Source organism: Dendrobates tinctorius, unplaced genomic scaffold (genome assembly GCF_039654945.1).
Source record: "Dendrobates tinctorius isolate UK_male_01 unplaced genomic scaffold, ASM3965494v1 ptg000046l, whole genome shotgun sequence".
Taxonomy (NCBI): Eukaryota; Metazoa; Chordata; class Amphibia; order Anura; family Dendrobatidae; genus Dendrobates; species Dendrobates tinctorius.
In genome coordinates this window covers 5,908,451-5,935,503 of record NW_027361714.1, presented here as the reverse complement: position 1 = coordinate 5,935,503, position 27,053 = coordinate 5,908,451, and the positions used below count along the sequence as shown (strand labels likewise).

At 43.6% G+C, this 27,053-nt stretch overlaps 1 protein-coding gene across 2 annotated transcripts in view; it reads left to right on the top strand.

Annotated features, from left to right (window-relative positions):
• Window positions 1-14,901, top strand: part of ADAT2 (adenosine deaminase tRNA specific 2) — a 71,947-nt gene extending 57,046 nt beyond the window's left edge. For both annotated transcript variants that reach the window (XM_073575678.1, XM_073575679.1), the window contains exon 7: window positions 14,469-14,901. In XM_073575678.1, coding sequence (XP_073431779.1) covers window positions 14,469-14,530 — 62 coding nt within the window. In that variant the 3' untranslated portion in view covers window positions 14,531-14,901. The remainder of the gene's footprint in view (window positions 1-14,468) is intronic.
• Window positions 14,902-27,053: the final 12,152 nt, after the last annotated feature.

Sequence of the window (27,053 nt, the reverse complement as noted above, 5' to 3'; positions counted from 1 at the left end):
AATGTTTTAGGCTTTTTCAGGTAAGTTTTGGCAAACTCCAGCCTGGCTTTTTTATGTCTCGGGGTAAGAAGTGGGGTCTTCCTGAGTCTTCTACCATACAGTCCCTTTTCATTCAGATGCCGACGGATGGTACGGGTTGACACTGTTGTACCCTCAGACTGCAGGGCAGCTTGAACTTGCTTGGATGTTAGTCGAGGTTCTTTATCCAACATCTGCACAATCTTGCGTTGAAATCTCTTGTCAATTTTTCTTTTCCGTCCACATCTAGGGAGGTTAGCCACAGTGCCATGGGCTTTAAACTTCTTAATGACACTGCGCACTATAGACACAGGAACATTCAGGTCTTTGGAGATGGACTTGTAGCCTTGAGATTGCTCATGCTTCCTCACAACTTGGTTTCTCAAGTCCTCAGACAATTCTTTGGTCTTCTTTCTTTTCTCCATGCTCAGTGTGGTACACACAAGGACACAGGACAGAGGTTGCGTCAACTTTAATCCATGTCAACTGGCTGCAAGTGTGATTTAGTTATTGCCAACACCTGTTAGGTGCCACAGGTAAGTTACAGGTGCTGTTAATTACACAAATTAAAGAAGCATCACATGATTTTTCGAAGAGTGCCAATACTTTTGTCCACCCTCTTTTTTATGTTTGGTGTGGAATTATATCCAATTTCACTTTAGGACAATTCTTTTTGTGTTTTTTTCATTTAAGATAAATTAAATGAAGATAATACCAAAGAATTTGTGTTTGCAATCATTTTCAGGAAGAAACTGAGTATTATCTGACAGAATTGCAGGGGTGTCAATACTTTTGGCCACAACTGTATCTCTATATCTGTCTATCTATCTATCTCCATATCTATCTATCTATCTATTTCTATCTGTATATCTATCTATCTCTATCTTAGATATAGAGATAGATATAGATAGATAGATAAATAGATATAGAGATAGATAGATATAAATAGTCTATATCTATCTATCTCTATACCTATCTATATCTATCTCTATATCTATATATATATATCTATATCTATATATCTCTATATCTATCTCCATATCTATCTATCTATCTATCTATATATATATATATCTATATCTGTCTTTCTTTATATCTATCTGTCTCTATCTTAGACATAGAGAGATATAGATAGATATAGAGATATAAATATAGAGAAATATAGATAGATATAGATAGAAAGATAGATAGAGATGGATAGATAGATATAGAGATAGATAGATATAGACTATTCATATCTATATATCTATCTCTATATCTATCTATCCATCTCTATATCTATCTATCTATCTTTCTATCTATATCTCTCTATCTTTATATCTCTATATCTATCTATATCTATCTCTATTAAAAGAAGATTGAGGCACAAATGGTATACATGTGGCCAAACAGATGGTCAAATAAATGACGAAATGTCACTCCAGGCCACATATACCTGCAGTACTAGATCGCGGACAACTGTACAGTATACAGAATAAACAAGAAGGAAGGCACAACAGTCATAAATGTCCATTAAAAGAAAATACTTTATTAATATAAATAGGTAAAATATAGACCAGGAATTAAACAGGGGGGGAGGGAAAACCAACAATTATGGCATACAAATGGCAAATGCGGCCAATTACGTCACCAAGGTACTCCAGGAAATAGGAGTGATTAAATATATAAAGAGGGAAAATATCCCATAATATGCATTCATGCAACGATGTTCCCCTGGCAAAGATATAGCATAAATCTGTATAAAGGATACTGTCAGATTACATGACCATAAACATGAAATGCCAAGACCAAGAAAGGTAACGCATTAATAACATAGATCCTCCCTTGTGGGAACTAGTGGTATGACATGTACATATGGATATAAAGTAATGAGTTAAATATACTGACAGTGTCAATAGCCATCTATATGACTAAGGGGAATCATCTGCCTTTGTAAAAAAGATGCAAGCAGAATCGCCATACACATGATGGCATAAGTTACCTGGAGAGGACAAGGAGACGTGAAGTGGCCGGACCCCGACGCGCGTTTCGGAGCGCTCGGCTCCTTCCTCAGGAGCTCCGAAACGCGCGTCGGGGTCCGGCCACTTCACGTCTCCTTGTCCTCTCCAGGTAACTTATGCCATCATGTGTATGGCGATTCTGCTTGCATCTTTTTTACAAAGGCGGATGATTCCCCTTAGTCATATAGATGGCTATTGACACTGTCAGTATATTTAACTCATTACTTTATATCCATATGTACATGTCATACCACTAGTTCCCACAAGGGAGGATCTATGTTATTAATGCGTTACCTTTCTTGGTCTTGGCATTTCATGTTTATGGTCATGTAATCTGACAGTATCCTTTATACAGATTTATGCTATATCTTTGCCAGGGGAACATCGTTGCATGAATGCATATTATGGGATATTTTCCCTCTTTATATATTTAATCACTCCTATTTCCTGGAGTACCTTGGTGACGTAATTGGCCGCATTTGCCATTTGTATGCCATAATTGTTGGCTTTCCCTCCCCCCCTGTTTAATTCCTGGTCTATATTTTACCTATTTATATTAATAAAGTATTTTCTTTTAATGGACATTTATGACTGTTGTGCCTTCCTTCTTGTTTATTCTATATCTATCTCTATGTCTATCTATATCTCTCTATCTTTATATCTCTATATCTATATATATCTCTATATCTAAGATAGAGACAGATATAGAGAAAGACAGATATAGAGATAGATAGATATGGAGATAGATAGAGATATAGATAGATATAGAGACAGATAGATATAGATAGGTATAGAGATAGATATAGACTATATCTATCTCTATATTTATCTATCCATCTCTTTCTATCCATCTCTATCTATCTATCTATATCTGTCTATATATATCTCTATATCTATCTATATCTATCTATATCTCTCTTATACAGATAGAAATAGATAGATATATAGAGATATGTAGATAGATATAGAGATAGATAGATAAATAGGGGATGGATAGATAGACAGATGGATAGATAGATATAAAGATAATAGATAGATAAAGATAGGTATAGAGATAGATATAAATAGTCTATATCTATCTATCTCTATATCTATCCATCTCTATATCTATATCTATATATATCTATCTATGTCTACATCGCTCTATCTTTATATCTCTATATCTATCTATATTTATCTCTATATCTATCTATGTCTCTCTATCTTTATATCTCTGTATCTATGTCTATATCTATCTATATCTATCTCTATATCTAAGATAGAGACAGATAGATATAGAGAAAGACAGATATAGAGATAGATAGATATAGAGATATATAGATATAGAGACAGATAGATATAGCGATAGACAGATATAGAGATATAGAAATAGAGATATAGATAGATATAGAGATAGATAGATATAGAGACAGATAGATATAGAGACAGATAGCTATAGATATAGATAAAGAGATAGATAGATATAGAGTTAGATAGATAGATATATAGATAGATAAGTAGATCTAGAGATAGATAGAGATATAAAAAAACCCCACAATACTCACCTCTCCTCCTCGCTCCCATGCTGATGCCGGCTTCAGTGTCAGGAGCTGCCCCGTCTGCCAGACACACAGCGGGTGCGCGATGAAGTGATGTCATTGCGCATCGGCTGTGAGTCAAGAGCAGAGCGGACTGATGGGAGAGAGATGTTCTCTCTTCCACTGCAATTGAGGGTGGCGCCGGCTGCCTAGGTTGGGGGGCGGGGCCCCAGGGTGAGTGGAGGCCGAGAGTGAAATGATATTCACTGCTGAAGCAGTGAATATTCATTTCTCTTTAGTAGCAGGGACAGGGGCTCCTGCCTCCTGACACCCGCTGCTGCTCCGCTGGCACGGGCCCCCATAGCAGCTGTGTGGCACTGGCTGGGGGCCCCTGGAGTGGTGGGGACCCTAGGCAACTGCTGACCCTGTATGCCAGCAGGTGCCAGGGCCCACCAGATGCCAGGGCCCACCGGAGAATCCTCCGGTTCTCCGGTGGGCCAGTCCGACGCTGTGCCCCCATATGTTGTCCCCATATGCTGCTCCACATATCATGCCACCATATGCTGCCCCCATAAGATGCTCCATACATTATGCCCCCATATGCTGCCGCTGCTGCTGCTGCAAATAAAAAAAAAAAATGACATACCTCTCCGTCGCTAGGTGCCGGTGTCGCTGCTGCCTCAGGACCCGGCACCTGAGACATTCACCTCTCCTACGTCCAATCCTGCTCGTCGGCCGCCGCTGTCTGCCACGTCATCTGTCAGTGACGTTCAGGCAGCAGAGGGCACGGCGCACACTAACCACGTCACTGCTCCCTCTGCTATCTAAAAGTCACTGACAAGAGGACACATCAGACAGCAGCATGCACCGATGGACCGGGGACAGGTGAATATAGCCTATACTTACCCCTTCCTGGCTCGGTCTCTGCAGTCCCGTTCTCCCACGGTCTCTCTTCCTGCCTTCAGCGGTCACGTGGTACCTCTCATTACACTCATGAATGCACATATTCATGAGTTTAATGAGCGGTACCATGTTAAATCACAAAACTCAAGATAAAAAGCGGACGGCGCCGCTGTTACCGTGTGACTTCAAATGATGTGCGGCATACAGAAGCCCAGCAGCTGGGAATCTCGGGTGCCAGACCTGGAAACAGTCAATCCTAGGAATCCATGCAAAGATAAAAGGTCGCACCCATCGAGATAGAAGTTTCACTGATTTATTGACATATCATGAACATGTCAAGTCGGGGGAGTGACATAAGGAGTGCAAGAAAGGCTGACAACGGCCGTTTCGTGCTGCTCGAGCGCTTCAACGGGTCACTTAATGAGCGGTACCATGTGACCGCTGAAGGAAGGAAGGGAGACCGTGGAGAAGCGGGGGGGCTGCAGAGACCGCGGCAGGGGGGGTAGGTATGATCTGTGATACCGCCGCTCCCCCTCCCCCGCTGACCCCCAGGTATATGACTTGAATAAAAGCCGAGAGGGGGACTTTCAGCCCCCAAAAATGGGCTGAAAATCTCAGCTTATAGTCGAGTATATATGGTACTTTTAATTTTGCAAATGGCCATAATTTGCTTAAAACTGGCCTTGATGGTACAGATATTACATTGACATCCAGGAACTTTCAAGGTAAACTGCTAATAATGCCAAAATGTTTCAGGTCAGTGTCAGAAATCCGATGCTATATAATAAACTAGAAATACCAAAGTTATTAATCACTTGAAACTATATCCAGAAAGGTAGATTTCAGTGTTAGATTAAAAAAGTTATAGGATTCACTCCTTGTCCATGTCCTACCTGCTGCTTCAAACGCCTTCAAGTGTAAATGTTGTTTTTATCCCCCATAAATCAAAAGTACCGTATATGTGAAAATAAGACTCTTGCTACTATGTATTAGAGAAATTTGCTTCTTTCTCCTCCCAGACTGATCATTTATTCTCAAAATTCTCACCAAGTAAAATTTGTCCTCAGTGACTGCAAATGTTCACATTACTGATAAAGAAATTGACAATTGGTACTCAAAGTTCGATGGAGAACAGGAAGTGTCGTTTCCTGAATGTTGGTGTCGGCGTCCAGCTCTCCCCTCCGTCGAATATTAAAAGTACCTGCTGTCATCTAAATTTGATTATGGCGTATCACTGATTTACAGATGTTACAAATGAATTCGGAAACGATCAGTTGAGGAGGACAAAGAAGCCGATTTCTCTGATAAGATATATCACAAAGTGGCTTATATTCATGTGTATTATTGATTTATGGAAATCTAAAACAAAGGTTACTCTTTAAGATAAAAGTTGCCTTCAAATCAATGTGCTTCCTTTAGTAGGCTGGGTTCCACACTATCTTAAGTCTAGAAATAACTGTGTTGTTTGTTCAGGATTTACTAAGATGGAACTGTCCAAAATATGAACTTTAGCAGTTACCACTGATAGTACCTTATTGCTTTAAGGTGTAATAAAAGTGCGATGTGCTGTTTCTATATCAGTATTATGTGAAAGAGCAGGGTAAAGTTTATGCGTGTCTATAATTGTGTTATAGTCTCTGTAGGCATCTTAGGCACATAGAACAACGACCATGCGCTCCCAGCCTCTCCCTCTCCTTGCACATATAAAGCATTCATGGGCACTTTATTTTAATGACTGCCATTAACCTGCGGGGTCATCTAGATGCCTGAGACGCTTTAGCCAAGGTTTCACAGACAGCTAGTGCAACTATTATGAGGCATTTGGGAAAGAAGTTTTAGAATGAGCACAACTAATAGGAAAAGTGGAGTTAATGAGTGCATTGCGGCTGTCAGATCGGGGTAACACTGCTGGGACAAGACATTTCATTATTCTCCAAAATGGAGCCAAAGCCACTAATGCAGGAGACCAAGGGAAAAATATTTCCTTTATCCATAAAATAAATACTTTTAGCAATAATATTCTCCTGATAATGCTGCTGGGTAGAAAATAATATATTTCTGGCAGTATAATTCATTGGTAAATACAAGTGAATCATATAATATACAAATGTACATAGACACACATTATCCTCACATACAGTGGGGCAAAAAAGTATTTAGTCAGTCAGCAATAGTGCAAGTTCCACCACTTAAAAAGATGAGAGGCGTCTGTAATTTACATCATAGGTAGACCTCAACTATGGGAGACAAACTGAGAAAAAAAAATCCAGAAAATCACATTGTCTGTTTTTTTTTCATTTTATTTGCATATTATGGTGGAAAATAAGTATTTGGTCAGAAACAAAATTTCATCTCAATACTTTGTGATATATCCTTTGTTGGCAATGACAGAGGTCAAACGTTTTCTGTAAGTCTTCACAAGGTTGCCACACACTGTTGTTGGTATTTTGGCCCATTCCTCCATGCAGATCTCCTCTAGAGCAGTGATGTTTTTGGCTTTTCGCTTGGCAACACGGACTTTCAACTCCCTCCAAAGGTTTTCTATAGGGTTGAGATCTGGAGACTGGCTAGGCCACTCCAGGACCTTGAAATGCTTCTTACGAAGCCACTCCTTCGTTGCCCTGGTGGTGTGCTTTGGATCATTGTCATGTTGAAAGACCCAGCCACGTTTCATCTTCAATGCCCTTGCTGATGGAAGGAGGTTTGCACTCAAAATCTCACGATACATGGCCCCATTCATTCTTTCATGTACCCGGATCAGTCGTCCTGGTCCCTTTGCAGAGAAACAGCCCCAAAGCATGATGTTTCCACCACCATGCTTTACAGTAGGTATGGTGTTTGATGGATGCAACTCAGTATTCTTTTTCCTCCAAACACGACAAGTTGTGTTTCTACCAAACAGTTCCAGTTTGGTTTCATCAGACCATAGGACATTCTCCCAAAACTCCTCTGGATCATCCAAATGCTCTCTAGCAAACTTCAGACGGGCCCGGACATGTACAGGCTTAAGCAGTGGGACACGTCTGGCACTGCAGGATCTGAGTCCATGGTGGCGTAGTGTGTTACTTATGGTAGGCCTTGTTACATTGGTCCCAGCTCTCTGCAGTTCATTCACTAGGTCCCCCTGCGTGGTTCTGGGATTTTTGCTCACTGTTCTTGTGATCATTCTGACCCCACGGGGTGGGATTTTGCGTGGAGCACCAGATCGAGGGAGATTATCAGTGGTCTTGTATGTCTTCCATTTTCTAATTATTGCTCCCACAGTTGATTTCTTCACTCCAAGCTGGTTGGCTATTGCAGATTCAGTCTTCCCTGCCTGGTGCAGGGCTACAATTTTGTTTCTGGTGTCCTTTGACAGCTCTTTGGTCTTCACCATAGTGGAGTTTGGAGTCAGACTGTTTGAGGGTGTGCACAGGTGTCTTTTTATACTGATAACAAGTTTAAACAGGTGCCATTACTACAGGTAATGAGTGGAGGAAAGAGGAGACTCTTAAAGAAGAAGTTACAGGTCTGTGAGAGCCAGAAATCTTGATTGCTTGTTTCTGACCAAATACTTATTTTCCACCATAATATGCAAATAAAATGAAAAAAAAACAGACAATGTGATTTTCTGGATTTTTTTTTCTCAGTTTGTCTCCCATAGTTGAGGTCTACCTATGATGTAAATTACAGTCGCCTCTCATCTTTTTAAGTGGTGGAACTTGCACTATTGCTGACTGACTAAATGCTTTTTTTCCCCACTGTATGTTATATTTTATATATCGTTCTCTTCATTCTATTCATTATATATGTATGCAGGGCCGTATTTGGCGTTAAGATCGCCCTATGCCCCTTTCTGACATCTGACGTAATGATCCGTCCATGTGACCTGGGCCTGTTTGACTATGGACGGATCATTACGTCATATGTTTAATGTGACGCTGCGACTTAAGTCGCGGTGATCGCATTAAAATTCCAGCGCAGTTTACCTGTGGGTAGATGGTGCCGTCATCCTGGGGGGTGTTGCTGCCCTTCCGCATCCACAATTGCTGTGATTGGCTGTTCAATTCGCACTGTGCCCTGCCGGTGGCCTTTCGCTGATCTGCCTAGGATCGGAGCTGTGAGCTCCGATACTAGGCATGGCCTGGAACCGCTAATTGGTGCGATCAATGTAATAACCTGCCGGTGACCTGCCTAGGATCGAAGCTGTGCCTAGCAACACCAGCGTCACCAAGGCCAGCTCTGATTGGTGTGATCGATGTCGTCATCGATCACACCAGTGACTGGTCAGAGCACCGGTATGACCGCTCTGTCACCTGTCTGTGACTGCACTGTAGGTCCTCACACTAGCTGAGGATTCCTTCAGAGTGGTCACACTACAGAATCTCCTGCTGTGCTGGGCCTTGTGGTGCCACAGAAGCCTGTGACACCACAATCCCCTTTTTCAAAGAATAGAGAAGAAAGAAGACAAGACAGAAGAAGAGAGACAACAACTGTAAGAGTTTTGATCCCTGATCCCTGCCCGATCTCTCTTCATCTATCCCAATCCCCCATCCCCTCTTCCCTTTCCCCCTCTTTTTACCCCCTCCACCCCCCTTTGCGCCACCTCTGTGCGCACATTCAGCAGCCGCTGAGCATTGATTGGTGATGCAGTTCACCGATCAACACTCGTGCTCGCTGTTTTCCACTTTTCTTTTTTACCCACCTTTGCGCCACTCCTGTGCGCACATCCAGCAGCCGTCAAACTTTGATAAGTGACTCAGTTCACTCATCAGAACTCGTGACTGCTGTTTTCAATTTCTCTTCCTCACTCCCCCTTGCCCCACCCCGTGCCCAGATTCAGCAGCTCCCGAACTTTGATAAGTGACGCAGTTCATGTTGGCATATGCAACAGAAATGGACTTATTGTTTATGTAAGGGAGGACTTTTAGCCTGACAGCAGATGGCGATAGTGTGAAGTTATATGTTTGCTGTATTGTGGGGAGGGAAGCTCTTTTGTTGATGTTAAGTTTTACTTTGCTTTTGACTGTATTATACCATCAGCACGGCTGTGTGCTTCTGAATTCTTATCTCATGTTTACCGATAGGAAGTAAATGCTGTTTACTCAAGATAACTTGCTCAGTGAAGTTCTCCTGTGTACCGGTGGATTCTCAAAAGATACACTCTGCTACAGGTTATGGGCCCAGGACAAAGAATCCCAGACACCCAGAACAGAGACACCCAGGAGATAACCTCAGACACCGGAGAAGCAGATAAGCTCTGTTAACAGAAGGAGATAAAACCCAGTGAACGGAGGGGGAAAAGAAAAAAAAATCCAGGGACAAAGGAATTTATGACCCAGGAACTGGATGACCGCACACTGGAGATAATTACAGAGAATCACCACACACAGGAAATACAGGAACTCTAAAGAAGAAAGAAGAATGATGTGTAGCACTGAGCTGAAACTCACAGTAGCTAAGCTGAACAGTGAAAATTATCAGTTATGGAAATTCAAAGTATAGATGTTGTTATCTAAAGATGATTTATGGGAAGTAATCATTACAGATAGACCTGATGAAGATAATCAGACATGGGATAGAAAGAGTAGAGAAGCTAGAGCCACCATTAGCTTATTAGTGGATGATGCTCAATTAATACACATAAGAAATGAAGAAACAGCGAAAGGAATGTGGGAAGCATTAAGAAAAGTACATGAAAGATCCAGTTTAAATCACAAGTTATTTGTATTAAGAAAGCTTTACAGTATGAGTGAGTGCAAATGATGACATGCAGAAGTACATATTCTCAATGATGGAAGTAATATCACAGCTAAGGTCTATTGGTGAAGACATTAAAGAAAGTCATGTAGCAGCAATATTATTGTGCAGTTTACCAGATTGGTATACAGCCTTGATAAATGCCCTAGAGACAAGACCAGAAAAAGACATCACATTAGATTTTGTGAAAACCAGACTAATAGATGAATATCAGAGAAGAAAAGAACAGACAAATTATTCTTCTACTGAAAAGAACAGTGGAAACTCTCTTAAAGCTACAGAATTTAAAAAACCCTATAATAAAGAGACAAGAGAATGTTTCAGATGTAAGAAAAAAGGTCATTTAAAGAAAGACTGTACCATATGGAAAGCAGAACAACAAAAATTACAACATAGCATACACAGAAAGTGAAAAACACAATTTCAGATTCATGTGAGAATAATTGGAATGACACATTTAAAGTAACAGACAAGAAATCATCACTTGGTTGGTTTATTGATTCAGGAGCAACGAGTCATCTGACAATTGACAAGAATTTCTTCACTGATCTTGATTTAGATAAGAAAGAAGCCATTTATCTTGCAGATGGAAGCAAAATAACCGCAGAAGGTATAGGCCAAGGTATGCTAAACTGTTCAAACAAGTTCGGACAAGATTCAAAGATACTTGTACAGAATGTGTTGTATGTTCCAAAATTGGAAAGTGGATTATCTGTGAAGCGTTTAACAGCCAATGGACTCACTGTAAAAGTCAAAGACAATGAGTGTGCAATTCTAGCAAGAAACAAGGTGATAACCAATGTTAAGGCAGATGAACAATTATATCATCTTGACACAGCAAAGGAACAGATGAAGGTATGTACACATGATCACAAGAACTGTATTCACGTGTGGCATAGACGTCTAGGACACAGACACCCTGACAGTATAAGGGTACTACAAAGAAAAGAATTGACAAAAGATCTTAAGATATCAGATTGCTCAATTACCGTAAGATGTCAATGTTGTATAAAATCTAAATCCACAAGAATATCTATTCCAAAAGAAAGTGAGATGAAAAGCAAAAGACCACTTGATTTGGTGCATACTGACGTATGTGGACCCATGCAAGTGACTACATCAGGAGGAAATAAATACATGGTGACTTTCATAGATGACTACTCAAGATGCAGTTTTAGGTCCTGGTCCTTCACATGGGGATCCTGAAGAAGCCAGAACTTTGGCAATTTTGGAGTGATGATGTTTTATTCAACGCTCCAGTGTTCCAAATGGTCATAGCCGGGACACGTCTTGAGGCCATCCACAAATTACTGCATTATACCGATAATGCACAGTCTGTACAAAGTTCAGCCTGTCATCAAACACTTCAACAAAAAGTTTGCTGAAGTGTATGTGCCCCAAAGGGAAATCTGTGTGGATGAGTCCTTAATTCATTTTAAGGGAAGGCTCAGATTCCATCAGTTCCTGCCCAGCAAGAGGGCCAGGTATGGAATTAGACTCTACAAACTATGTGAGAGTACCTCATGCTACACCCACAGGTTTAGAGTTTACAAAAGGAAGGACACCAGGATTGAACCCTCTGAATGCCCCCCTGTCCTGGGAGTGAGTGAGAAAATTGTGTGGGATTTGGTGCACCCAGTGCTGGAAAAGGTTATCACCTCTATACAGTTAACTTTTATACCAGCATCCCACTTTTCAAATCTCTCTCTGTGCGAGGTACCGCAGCCTGCGGTACTGTCCGCAAAAATCAGAGAAGCCTCCCAAAAACACTATTTGGGCAGATGCTCATAAGGGGTGACAGCAGAGCCCAATGTAGCAACCACCTGCTGGTGGTCAAGTACAATGACAAAAGGGATGTCTTTTTCTTGACCACCATACATGGTGATGGCAGCACCCTCAGCACTGTCGGAGGTACCTCTGCACAGGTCAGCAAATCAGACTGTGTACTGGGGTACAACAAAAACATGGAGGGTGTTGATCTCTCTGATCAACTCCTCCAGCCGTATAGTATTTTGAGAGAGGCCAAGATGTTGTACAAAAATATGGCCGTGCACATCGTACAAATGGCAATACACAACGCGCTCCTGCTGTCACGAAGTGCAGGCCAGACCACTACGTCCTACCTTCAGTTCCAGGAGGTAGTGATTAAGGCCTTAATCTTTGGAAATCAAGATGGCCCAAGTACTTCCGGAATTGAAGGTGCTCGTATCGTATCAGGACAGCATTTCCCAGGGGAAAGGTCCCGCAAACTGGAAAAAAAGGAAGGTTGCAAAAGAGGTGCCATGTTTGTTACAAAAGACGATTACGTAAGGACTCCGTTTATCAATGTGACACCTGACCCGACAAACCTGGCCTGTGTATGAAAGATTACTTCAAACTGTACAACACCTCCATGCACTACTAATTTACTTACTAGTTTCCAAATTGATGTGACTTGTGTTTTTTTTTAGTGTTTAGGAACATCAGGGGCTGTGCAAACGAAACATGACGTCTGCAGACCATTCCATCAAAGTCTGCATTCCAAAACGTCACTACATCCCATCTGAGATCTGACGTGTGCTCAAACAGTAGTTTTTTACCACATATGGGGTATCGGTGTACTCAAGAGAAATTGCACAACAACTTTATCTGTCCATTTTCTCCTTTTACCCTTGTGAAAATAAAAAAAATTGTTGCTAAAAGATCATTTTTGTGACTAATAAGTTAAATGTTCATTTATTCCCTTCCACGTTGCTTCTGCTCCTGTGAAACGCCTGAAGGGTTAATAAACTTCTTGAATGTGGTTTTGATCAGCTTGAGGGGTGCAGTTTTTAGAATGGTGTCACTTTTGGGTATTTTCTGCCATATAGACCCCTCAAAGTGACTTCAAATGTGTTATGTTCCCTAAAGAAAATGGTTTTGTAAATTTTGTTGTAAAAATGAGAAATCCGGTGGTCAACTTTTAACACTTATAACTTCATAACAAAAAAAATTGTTTCAAAAATTGTGCTGATGTAAAGTAGACACATGGAAAATGTTATTTATTAATCATTTTGTGTGACATACACTATGTTCTGCCTTCATACACGTTGACACTTTGTGCAATCTAGCATACAGCATAAACCACTTTCTGTCTTCCAAATAAGCAGACTGTTCTCTGTAGTCTAATTTGTTTATTGCTGAACAGTATAGAACATGCGGTAAAACTATAAGAATGCAAACAACATAGATAAGTATTGGGCAGATGATTGCACAGCTAACACAATTACAGGAAAGTATACAGTGTGATGCAAACTTTACATGAAAATACACAGGTTTCTAATCACATCTCCTATGCACTGGCTGCTATACAGTTAATAACATCTCTTGTACAATACTGCATTGCAAGAAAAGATATTAATCTTACCAGTTATGCTTTACCAGGATAGCAAACTTAAATTGGGGAGTTACAGAAGGACAAATAAACACGTGTGTCCTATGAAGTACACAGAAAAAAATGACATATTCCTCTTCCCAGTATACATTGGTTCAATCCCACATGCAATACTCTGCTGTTAAAGACACAGGCTATAAATTCAGCCACCACCAGATGGAGCTAACAACTAAATCAGCACATAATACAAACATTGCTCTATATTCAGAGGGCAGAACAACATATTTCTCTGTTGTAAGGGCATAAAAATTCAAACTTTGAAAATTGCAAAATTTTCAAAATTTTTGCCAAATTTCTGTTTTGTACACAAATAAACGCATGTTACGGTATATCAAAGAAATTTTACTAGTAACGTGAAGTACAATATGTTACAAAAAACAGTCTCAGAATTGCCAAGATCCGTTGAAGCATTCCAGAGTTATCTCATAAAGGGACAGTGGTCAGAATTGTAAAAATTGTCCCGGTCATTAACGTGCAAACCACCCTTGGGGGTAAAGGGGTTAAGTGGTCATGCCCCCTGATGGTAAACACCATCCAAGAGAGACAGACCAATTTCTTATATGATTGCTCGTGTTTTCCCGAGTATTTTGGCATGCCCGGAGATTTAGTTCTTGTCGAGCCAGCTGCATGATTTATGGCTGCTAGACAGCCTGAATACATGTGGGGATTCCCTAACAAACAGACAATCACATGTGTTCAGGCTGTCTAGCAGCCGCAAATCAAGCAGCTGTGTGGACAAAAGCTAAATCTCCGAGCACGCCACAATACTCGGAGGACACCAAAGCATGCTCATGAAAACCCGAGCAACAAGTATACTCGCTCATTACTAATAAGATGTTGCTTCTGCTTTTTTCTCCTCTGTTTTTTTTCTTTCACTAGTTGCTTCTAATCCAATAAAAAACCCTTCGGAAGGTCATGTTTCTATTCAAGTTCGTCACTAAGCAAGAAACCCGTGAGACACAGATGCAAAATTAAAGAAAGTCCGATCTACATCAGTCTGATCTGCAAATCGGATGAGAACAGGACCTGCTCTGAGTCACAAGAATCTCACTCTCAGATCCATGATTTTAACAGATGTCTGAATATATCAATTTTCCTCTATGGGACAGTGTGCTGCCGAAGGGAAAAATAAAATTGGACAGCACTCAGATGTGTCGCACAGATGTGTGAATGTTGCCTAAGGCGACGTTTCCGCGATTAGGATTTGGTGGGATTTTGATCTTTATATATTTTCTGCAGCATTTCAAAACCCTGTTAGCTAAATTAGGCTACATGCGCTTTTTTCATTTTTTTTTCTTACGCCCTTTTTGTCTTTTTTTGGTATATTATGCTTTAAATAAAACAACTTTGCTTTGGACAACTCCTGTTACTTAGGATTGATATAACTTCACTAATAAAGGAATATGCTGTTTACATGTACTTTTATGGTGTTTCCACTGCGGAAATGCCCTAAAAATGTATGTACTTTTTTATCTGTTGATTTTTCTCATCTAATTCAGGTCTATGGGTAAAATCTGTAGATAAAATGTGTGACGAGGTTTCAGGGCTGCCACTAGGAATTTCAGGGCCCCATACTGACAAAATTTTCAGGCCCCCTTGAGACTCCACCCAGGTTATACCCCCAGCTCCGCCTCCCCACCTTGAACCTTCCACAGTCCCACCTTCCACTCTTGGAAAAACTCATCTTCTGCACCACGTCCTCACCAATCTGATATTAACAGTTTCCATCATCACCATATCAAATGCATAGCCAGCAGCTTTTACTTTGGCGAAAAGAATTTTTAAAGCCGCCGCCACCACAAAAAGGTAGACTGTTTTGGCCGGGCCCTACTCTACGCTAACCTATTAAGCAATTCTTAAAATATCCAATACTCTTTTTAGGTATATTTTTAATTATTTTTATTTAAGGGAATGAGTCACATATATTTTTTAGAATGACTATTAATACCACAAGGACCAAATACTGTCACACCAGGACCAGAACATATATTACCACCACATAGTGACCTAATACTACCACATGCAAGGAAGAAATACCTCCACACCATGACCAGCCCACATATTACCATGGCATAGTGACTGAATAATACCACATACAGAGAACAAATACCGCCACACCATGACCAGACCACATATTACCACCACATAGTGACCGAATAATACCACATACAAGGAACAAATACTCCCACGCCATGACCAGACTGTATATTATCACCACATAGTGACAGAATAATACCACATAGAAGGAACAAATACTGCCACACCATGACCAGACCACATATTACCACCACATAGTGACCGAATACTACAATACTGATTATTAATAAAAAAAACAATACTAATGACAATATACACAGGAGCTCTGTATATAGTGTCAGTGTATAGGTAATACAGTGATCACCAGTGAAATACACAGGAGCTCTGTGTATAGTGTATAGTGTACTGGTAATACAGTGATCACCAGGGACATAATACACGGGATCTCTGTATATAGTGTACAGGTAATATAATGATCATCAATGACATTATACACAGGAGCTCTGTATATAGTGACAGTGTACAGATAATACAGTGATTACCAGTGACTAGAGTTGAGCGACTTTTGGTTTTTTATGGTCGAGTTTCGTTTCGTGAAACCCGACTTTTCCAAAAGTCGGGTCGAGCAAGATCGGCCGATTATAGGGAAAAGTCGGGGTCGTCCCGAAACACGAAACCCAATGTAAGTCAATGGGGAATAAAAGTCGGCAGTGAGAGGAGGACAGGAAACACACCTACAGTGCTCATTTGAATGCCAAAAGCATCAATTCTTCTTACTTAAGCTGGTCAACCTTAATTAACTTCATAATACAAGTTACGCACTGAAAAATGGGGGTTATTTGGCTAAAGTTGTGGGGGGGTAGGGCTGGCTCCAGGTTTTCATGTGCCCTGGGCGAAAGAGCTCCCCTTTAACACATAATACCACAACTCATCATGCTCCGATACGGCAGAGAAATAGCAGTATAGTACAATGAAAAATACTTCACTTTTTACATCTCATGACGAGGCCCATCTATTTCTCCATACAGAATCATTGGTCCCATATAATGTTTGAAACAGTATATGATGAGCTCCACATAATGCTACAGTATATGTTGGTCCCCATGGATGAAGCTCCACTGTCTTATGGGCCCAAATAATGCTCCAAACATAATGGGCCCCATTTCTAATGCTCTAGTGTATAATGGGCCCTGTAAATGCTGCTCCAGTGTCTGATGTCCACCTTTGGAATGTTCCAGTGTATGGTGGGCACCATCTATCATTCTCCAGAGTATAGTGCTCCCCAAAAATTGCTGTCCCAACATTGAAAACAATGAAATAAGTCTCCTCGCTAGGGAATCCCTGTACTAGTCTGGACTCCTCGTCGTCCCCATCTTCCATCTCACTGCACAGTATTTCAACCTTGCAAGTGCTGTGATCCTGAGCAAGCAGGGGGGGCCCACTCGTTGGCGACGGCACTGGCACAGGGCCCCTGATAGTACGGTGGTGTGTCTGATGGCGGGTGGGCCGAACCTGCACTTTCATCTGCAGCTTCCTCTTTGTCACCGTGTAAGATGGAACTGTATATGGGAAGGGTAACCTGAGTTTCATCAGGGTCAGATTCAGGCCGGGTAGCGTGCGAGGGGAATGTAGTGGTCTGGGTCAATGTACCAGCAGATTCATCGAGCAGTGGCTGGACATCAGTGAACTTGTGTCGCCCCCAGGAGTACGGTCGCCACAGTGGCATTACCTTCCTCCTAGGGAGTGTGATGTCATGCTTGGGAGCAACGAAGGATCTCTCTAGCAGGTTAACTGATTGGGCGGCGTTATTCCCACGAGTCATGACCCTCCAAACAGCGTTCATGAAGGCAAAGTGTTTGTTTTACGTGGGCAGTATGGTTGCAAAGCTGAACCTTAAAGGAATGTCCAGAAGGGCACCACCAGGAGTGGCGCCTACGGCGTAATTTGACTCAACACGGGCAACCTCAACCATGCCAGCTACAGAACAGATGCACACATTGCAAGCTTAATTCCGTTAACGAACGAGACTCCGTCATGCTCCGCGGTCCAAGTCCGGCTTACTAGAGGGACACGTGAGGCTCTGGCACATGAGATTAGCCAATAACTGGTGTGTCATGCCCTTACATGTCCGTGGCTGCATGTGCGCTACACTGAAAAGGCCAGCGTTTGTCGCTTACAGGTGCAGATAACCCGCTGAACAACGTTAGTGATGGGGATCACTGATTACAATTATTACTCGCGAACGATGATTTCCCAGTAAGTGCAGGTCAACCGCAGTTCCGGAATTAGGCCTAACCGTCATTCCTGAAAAAATGAAAAACTTACGTGTGCAAACCACAGGTGCTGTAGCTTGCTTAACAGCTCGCCAGCCGTTCTCACGCCCAGTATGGGTTACACGTGATTGCACAAAGGTGAGAAAGGGTACCGTATCCCCGGATAACATGTATGGATAGCGTACACATTCAAAAGATATGTCTATACATCAGGAGGCAGGCTCAGATGGTGTAAGGCCCAGTATGGCTTGCAAGTGATTGCACAAAGGTGAGAAAGGGTACCGTATCCCCGGATAACATGTATGGATAGCGTACTCATTCAAAAGATATGTCTATACATCAGGAGGCAGGCTCAGACGGTGTAAGGCCCAGTATGGCTTGCAAGTGATTGCACAAAGGTGAGAAAGGGTACCGTATCCCCGGATAACATGTATGGATAGCGTACACATTCAAAAGATATGTCTATACATCAGGAGGCAGGCTCAGACGGTGTAAGGCCCAGTATGGCTTGCAAGTGATTGCACAAAGGTGAGAAAGGGTACCGTATCCCCGGATAACATGTATGGATAGCGTACACATTCAAAAGATATGTCTATACATCAGGAGGCAGGCTCAGACGGTGTCAGGCACAGTATGGCTTGCAAGTGATTGCACAAAGGTGAGAAAGGGTACCGTATCCCCGGATAACATGTATCGATAGCGTACACATTCAAAAGATATGTCTATACATCAGGAGGCAGGCTCAGACGGTGTTAGGCCCAGTATGGCTTGCAAGTGATTGCACAAAGGTGAGAAAGGGTACCGTATCCCCGGATAACATGTATGGATAGCGTACACATTCAAAAGATATGTCTATACTCTGGAGGCAGGCTCAGACGGTGTCAGGCACAGTATGGATTTGACGGCCCAGACTACACAGCGGAGGAGCAGGGAGAGGTAAAGATTGCAAATGCTGGGGCCCTGCCCAAGCAAGGGGGGCCCACTCGTGGGCATCGGTACTGGCACTGGGCCCCTCATAGTACGGCGGTGTGTCTGACGGCGGGTGTGCACCAACACCGTCAGAGACACTTGATTGCACTATGAGGGACCCTGTGCCAGTGCCCGCGCCCAAGAGTCGGCCTACCCACCTGTCCAGGGCAACGGCACTCGCACGGTGTCATGCGCTAGGTGGTGACCCCGGCCATAGGGGGGGAGGCAGCACCGTTAGGGAGTTTTAGAAAGTGGCATATGTTGATGTTGGACATTCAGCTGATGCAAAAGGCGAAATAGGTCAAGCCCCAGGAAGAGGTGGACCAAAGCAAGCCATTTTTCTGTCACCCTATGTGTCATCAGGGGAAGGTGGGACAAAATCCTTGGTAACCCATGCATGGTTCATTTTAATGAAGGTTAGATCATCCACATTTTGGGTTGACAGACGGGTCCTTTTTTCTGTCAGGATTGATCCAGCTGCACTGAAGACTCTTTCCGATAGCACACTTGCAGCTGGGCAAGCGAGCTCCTGTAAGGCATATTGTGCCAATTCAGGCCAGGTGTCCAGTTTAGCAGCCCAATAGTCAAAGGGGAATGACCTGTGTGGGAGAACATCGATATGGGAGGAAAAGTAGTTTGTAACCATAGTTGACAACTGCTGTCTCCTGTCACTTTCCATCGATGCTGTATTACCAGTTGTGTGAGCGGTACTTGAAAAATCAGTCCACAACATTGTCATGAAACCCCTGTCTCCAACGCCACTTCTGCTGTGTGCACCATGAACACCTCTGCCAAGCTGCCCCCGGCCCGTACGGCTCGTGTGAGAACCATCACCGCTGCTGTGTGCTGGGAATGCCTCAAGCAACCGATTTACCAGAGTTGCTTGTTAATTAGCCAATATTAGGTCAAGGTTCTCCTGTGGCATGATGTTTTGTAATTTGCCTTTATAGCGTGGATCCAGGATGCTGGCCAACCAGTAGTCGTCATTGTTCATCATTTTGGCAATGCGGGGGTCCCTTTTTAGGATCCGCAAGGCATAATCTGACATGTGGGCCAATGTTCCCGGTGTCAATGATGCACTGCGAGTGCTGGTTGGAGGAGCACTTTCTGGCAAATCCACATACCTCCAGTCACGCACAAACCCTGTACCAGACCTTGCCACACCAACATTTTCACTTGCCCCACGAGATGCATCCTCCTCCCCTAAGTAATCATCCCCATCATCATCCTCCTCCTCCTCATCTTCCTCCAACTCGTCCAGGAGAGGTCCCTGAGCAGACAATGGCTGAATGTCATCAAGGATTCCCTCCACCTCTTCCTCCTCGTCAACATTGGCTGCAGACGCCTGCTTCTTAAGGTGCGTCAAAGTTTGCATGAGCAGATGCATAAGTGGGATTCTCATGCTTAGGATGGCGTCGTCTGCGCTTACCAGCCGTGTGCATTCCTCAAAACACTGAGGGACTTTACAGAGGTCTTTCAGCTTCGACCACTGCACACCTGTCAACTCCATGTCTGCTCTCAAAGTGCCTGGCCGTGTATCCTCCCACAAATGCATTATGGCCTGCCTCTGCTCGCACAGCCGCTCCACCATGTGCAGGGTGGAGTTCCACCTTGTTGCAATGTCGATAATGAGGCGGTGGTTGGGAAGGTGGAGCAATCGCTGCAGCTTCTGCATACGAACGGAGTGTACAGGCGACCGGCAGATGTGCGCGCACAGTCTTCACACCTTATGGAGCAGGGCTGTTAACTCCGGATAATTTTTGAGGAAGTACTGCACCACCAGGTTCAAGGTGTGAGCCAAGCAAGGTATGTGGCTGAGTTTTGAAAGGGCTATGGCTGCCACAAAATTACGGCCGTTATAACTAACTACCTTGCCTGCCTCAAGATGTACACTGCCCAGCCATGACTCAGTTTGTCGCTTCAAGTACTCGGCCAGCACCTCGGCGGTGTGTCTGTCGCCCAAACACATCATCTGCAACACAGCCTGCTGACGCTTTCCACTAGCTGCTCGATAGGGGGACACCTTGTGTGCAACAGTGGCAGCTGCAGATGGAGTGCTCGTACGACTGCGCTCTGTGGACGAGCTTTCGCTTCTGGAGGAGGAGGAGGAGGAGGAGGGTGGAACGCCTACAGCCAACTGTTTCCTATACCGTGGGCTAGGCAGCACTGTCCCACCACTGCTGTCCCCTGTGGACCCTGCATCCACCACATTAACCCAGTGCGCAGTGATGGACACGTAACGGCCCTGGCCATGCCGACTGGACCATGCATCAGTTGTGAGGTGCACGTTTCCACTCACTGACTGCTTGAGTGCATGGACAATGCGGTCTTTCACATGATGGTGGAGGGCTGGGATGGCTTTGCGAGAGAAGAAGTGGCGACTGGGTAGGTCATAGCGTGGTACTGCATAGGCCATGAGTTCGCGGAAAGCTGCGCTTTCCACCAACCGATAGGGCATCATCTCAAACGAGATTAGTTTGGCAATGTGGGCGTTCAAACCCAGTGTACGCGGATGAGAGACTGAGTACTTTCTTGACCTACTCATAGTGTCTGGGAGGGTGAGCTGGTCTTGAGAGCTGCATATGGTGGAAGTAGCGGTGGACAGGGCGGACTGAGAGAGGGTTGATGATGGTGATGGAGTTGGTGTTCTTTCTGATGGCCTAGATTCAGTATTTCGTTGATATAACAGTGGGATTCCCTGACTGCTGTGGCCTTGCAGCGACACCTCAACATTTGCTGCTGTGCTAACCGGTGGGCTTACAGTGGGGGAAACAATGTAGCGTTGCTGACTACCTTGTTTGTGATCAGTTGCACATGTGGCACTTGAGGTTTGGTGTTGTGTCCACCCTTGCAAGTGCATGCTGGTTAAATGTCTAAGCATGCAACTGGTATTCACATTTTTCAGATTTTTCCCTCGGCTAAAGGTCTTTGTGCACTTCTTACAGATAACCTTGGCCTGATCATGAGGATTTTGTTCAAAAAAGTGCCACACTGCACTCTTCCTACTTTGGCAGACATTTTGCGGCCTTGCACGCTGTGATGTTTTGACCCTCTGGACAAGCTGTCCAGCAACTCTTTTGATTTTTGGAACCTGTCTTTGGAGTGCTCCGGGCCTGCCAGATAACAGCTGTTGCGATGTCGATGTCTGCTGTGGATGCTCCTCATCTGAGCTATTGGAAGCAGCACCCTCTTCCCCCAATGGATGCCAATCTGGGTCAACAACTGGGTCATCCATCACCTCCTCTTCAATGTCATGTGCACCTTCCTCTGTGTCACCGTGTATGGTGGTATAGTGTGCGGGAAGGGGCACCTGAGTCTCATCAGGGTCAGAATCTGGCTCTGTACACTGCGAGGACAATGTAGTGCTCTGAGTGAATGTACCAGCAGAATCATCTATCAGCGGCTGTGCATCAGTGCACTCCATGTCAGATTCATCTTGGCCTGGGTAATTCACCATTTCACTTGATAATCCAGGCATGGTATGTGAAAACAGCTCCATGGAGTAATCAGTAGTATGGCCTGCGTCATCCTTCAATCTTGGTTGTGGTGAAGGACACAAGGAAAGGTGTGGTTCATGAACATGAGCCTCCAATGACGACTCAGTGCTTTTACTTTTTACAACCTCAGAAGAGGAGGCGATAGAGCTGGAGGCTGAGTCAGAAAATGTAAGACAAAACTTTTTCCTGATGCTCTGGCGTTAAAAGCGGTTTGCCAACTCCTAGAAAACTAAGCCTTCGAAGCCTTATGGAGCCAGACGATGACGCAGGCTCAACACCTCCTGCATTCGGTCCTATTTTGCTTTTGCCACTACCATCAGATCCACCACCAACACCATCATTACCAGCTGCCAACCCCCGCCCAATTCCACGGCCTCTTCCACCAGCCTTCCTCATTTTTAGTAGAAATGTAGACAAAATTCTACAAACTATATAGTAATGTAAAACAAGGTACAAGGTGTCTATAGGACAGGGGAGATTTAGATTTTCTGCAGACACTTGTGGACACTGGACACTTGGATTGTGTGAGGCCCACTGAATATCACAGCGCTATGTCACAGGCTCGATGGCACAGGTGTGAAAAAAGTGACTACAGGATAAGGGAGATTTTGAATTTCTGGGAGATTTTGAATTTCTGCAGACACTTGTGGACACTGGACACTTGGATTGTGTGAGGCCCACTGAATATCACAGTGCTATGTCACAGGCTCGATGGCACAGGTGTGAAAAAAGTGACTACAGGATAAGGGAGATTTTGAATTTCTGCAGACACTTGTGGACACTGGACACTTGGATTGTGTGAGGCCCACTGAATATCACAGTGCTATGTCACAGGCTCGATGGCACAGGTGTGAAAAAAGTGACTACAGGATAAGGGAGATTTTGAATTTCTGCAGACACTTGTGGACACTGGACACTTGGATTGTGTGAGGCCCACTGAATATCACAGTGCTATGTCACAGGCTCGATGGCACAGGTGTGAAAAAAGTGACTACAGGATAAGGGAGATTTTGAATTTCTGGGAGATTTTGAATTTCTGCAGACACTTGTGGACACTGGACACTTGGATTGTGTGAGGCCCACTGAATATCACAGCGCTATGTCACAGGCTCGATGGCACAGGTGTGAAAAAAGTGACTACAGGATAAGGGAGATTTTGAATTTCTGAGAGATTTTGAATTTCTGCAGACACTTGTGGACACTGGACACTTGGATTGTGTGAGGCCCACTGAATATCACAGTGCTATGTCACAGGCTCGATGGCACAGGTGTGAAAAAAGTGACTACAGGATAAGGGAGATTTTGAATTTCTGCAGACACTTGTGGACACTGGACACTTGGATTGTGTGAGGCCCACTGAATATCACAGTGCTATGTCACAGGCTCGATGGCACAGGTGTGAAAAAAGTGACTACAGGATAAGGGAGATTTTGAATTTCTGGGAGATTTTGAATTTCTGCAGACACTTGTGGACACTGGACACTTGGATTGTGTGAGGCCCACTGAATATCACAGCGCTATGTCACAGGCTCGATGGCACAGGTGTGAAAAAACTGACTACAGGATAAGGGAGATTTTGAATTTCTGGGAGATTTTGAATTTCTGCAGACACTTGTGGACACTGGACACTTGAATTGTGTGAGGCCCACTGAATATCACAGCGCTATGTCACAGGCTCAATGGCACAGGTGTGAAAAAAGTGACTACAGGATAAGGGAGATTTTAAATTTCTGCAGACACTTGTGGACACTGGACACTTGGATTGTGTGAGGCCCACTGAATATCACAGCGCTATGTCACAGGCTCGATGGCACAGGTGTGAAAAAAGTGACTACAGGATAAGGGAGATTTTGAATTTCTGCAGACACTTGTGGACACTGGACACTTTTGGATTGTGTGAGGCCCAATGAATATAAGAGCGCTATGTCACAGGCTCGATGCAGCAGGTGTGAAAAAAGTGACTACAGGATAAGGGAGATTTTGAATTTCTGGGAGATTTTGAATTTCTGCAGACACTTGTGGACACTGGACACTTGAATTGTGTGAGGCCCACTGAATATCACAGCGCTATGTCACAGGCTCAATGGCACAGGTGTGGAAAAAAGTGACTACAGGATAAGGGAGATTTTAAATTTCTGCAGACACTTGTGGACACTGGACACTTGGATTGTGTGAGGCCCACTGAATATCACAGCGCTATGTCACAGGCTCGATGGCACAGGTGTGAAAAAAGTGACTACAGGATAAGGGAGATTTTGAATTTCTGCAGACACTTGTGGACACTGGACACTTTTGGATTGTGTGAGGCCCAATGAATATAAGAGCGCTATGTCACAGGCTCGATGCAGCAGGTGTGAAAAAAGTGACTACAGGATAAGGGAGATTTTGAATTTCTGCAGACACTGGACACTTTTGGATTGTTTGAGGCCCAGTGAATATCAGAGCGCTATGTCACAGGCTCGATGCAGCAGGTGTGAAAAAAGTGACTACAGGATAAGGGAGATTTTGAATTTCTGCAGACACTTGTGGACACTGGACACTTTTGGATTGTGTGAGGCCCACTGAATATCAGAGCGCTATGTCACCGGCTCGATGGCACAGGTGTGAAAAAAGTGACTACAGGATAAGGGAGATTTTGAATTTCTGAGAGATTTTGAATTTCTGCAGACACTTGTGGACACTGGACACTTGGATTGTGTGAGGCCCACTGAATATCACAGTGCTATGTCACAGGCTCGATGGCACAGGTGTGAAAAAAGTGACTACAGGATAAGGGAGATTTTGAATTTCTGCAGACAATTGTGGACACTGGACACTTGGATTCTGTGAGGACCACTGAATATCACAGTGCTATGTCACAGGCTCGATGGTACAGGTGTGAAAAAAGTGACTACAGGATAAGGGAGATTTTGAATTTCTGGGAGATTTTGAATTTCAGCAGACACTTGTGGATACTGGACACTTGGATTGTGTGAGGCCCACTGAATATCACAGCGCTATGTCACAGGCTCGATGGCACAGGTGTGAAAAAAGTGACTACAGGATAAGGGAGATTTTGAATTTCTGAGAGATTTTGAATTTCTGCAGACACTTGTGGACACTGGACACTTGAATTGTGTGAGGCCCACTGAATATCACAGTGCTATGTCACAGGCTCGATGGCACAGGTGTGAAAAAAGTGACTACAGGATAAGGGAGATTTTGAATTTCTGCAGACACTTGTGGACACTGGACACTTGGATTGTGTGAGGCCCACTGAATATCACAGTGCTATGTCACAGGCTCGATGGCACAGGTGTGAAAAAAGTGACTACAGGATAAGGGAGATTTTGAATTTCTGGGAGATTTTGAATTTCTGCAGACACTTGTGGACACTGGACACTTGGATTGTGTGAGGCCCACTGAATATCACAGCGCTATGTCACAGGCTCGATGGCACAGGTGTGAAAAAAGCGACTACAGGATAAGGGAGATTTTGAATTTCTGCAGACACTTGTGGACACTGGACACTTGGATTGTGTGAGGCCCACTGCATATCACAGTGCTATGTCACAGGCTCAATGGCACAGGTGTGAAAAAAGTGACTACAGGATAAGGGAGATTTTGAATTTCTGGGAGATTTTGAATTTCTGCAGACACTTGTGGACACTGGACACTTGGATTGTGTGAGGCCCACTGAATATCACAGCGCTATGTCACAGGCTCGATGGCACAGGTGTGAAAAAAGTGACTATAGGATAAGGGAGATTTTGAATTTCTGCAGACACTTGTGGACACTGGACACTTGGATTGTGTGAGGCCCACTGAATATCACAGTGCTATGTCACAGGCTCGATGGCACAGGTGTGAAAAAAGTGACTACAGGATAAGGGAGATTTTGAATTTCTGCAGACACTTGTGGACACTGGACACTTGGATTGTGTGAGGCCCACTGAATATCACAGTGCTATGTCACAGGCTCGATGGCACAGGTGTGAAAAAAGTGACTACAGGATAAGGGAGATTTTGAATTTCTGCAGACACTTGTGGACACTGGACACTTGGATTGTGTGAGGCCCACTGAATATCACAGTGCTATGTCACAGGCTCGATGGCACAGGTGTGAAAAAAGTGACTACAGGATAAGGGAGATTTTGAATTTCTGAGAGATTTTGAATTTCTGCAGACACTTGTGGACACTGGACACTTGGATTGTGTGAGGCCCACTGAATATCACAGTGCTATGTCACAGGCTCGATGGCACAGGTGTGAAAAAAGTGACTACAGGATAAGGGAGATTTTGAATTTCTGCAGACACTTGTGGACACTGGACACTTGGATTGTGTGAGGCCCACTGAATATCACAGTGCTATGTCACAGGCTCGATGGCACAGGTGTGAAAAAAGTGACTACAGGATAAGGGAGATTTTGAATTTCTGGGAGATTTTGAATTTCTGCAGACACTTGTGGACACTGGACACTTGGATTGTGTGAGGCCCACTGAATATCATAGCGCTATGTCACAGGCTCGATGGCACAGGTGTGAAAAAAGTGACTACAGGATAAGGGAGATTTTGAATTTCTGGGAGATTTTGAATTTCTGCAGACACTTGTGGACACTGGACACTTGGATTCTGTGAGGCCCACTGAATATCACAGCGCTATGTCACAGGCTCGATGGCACAGGTGTGAAAAAAGTGACTACTGGA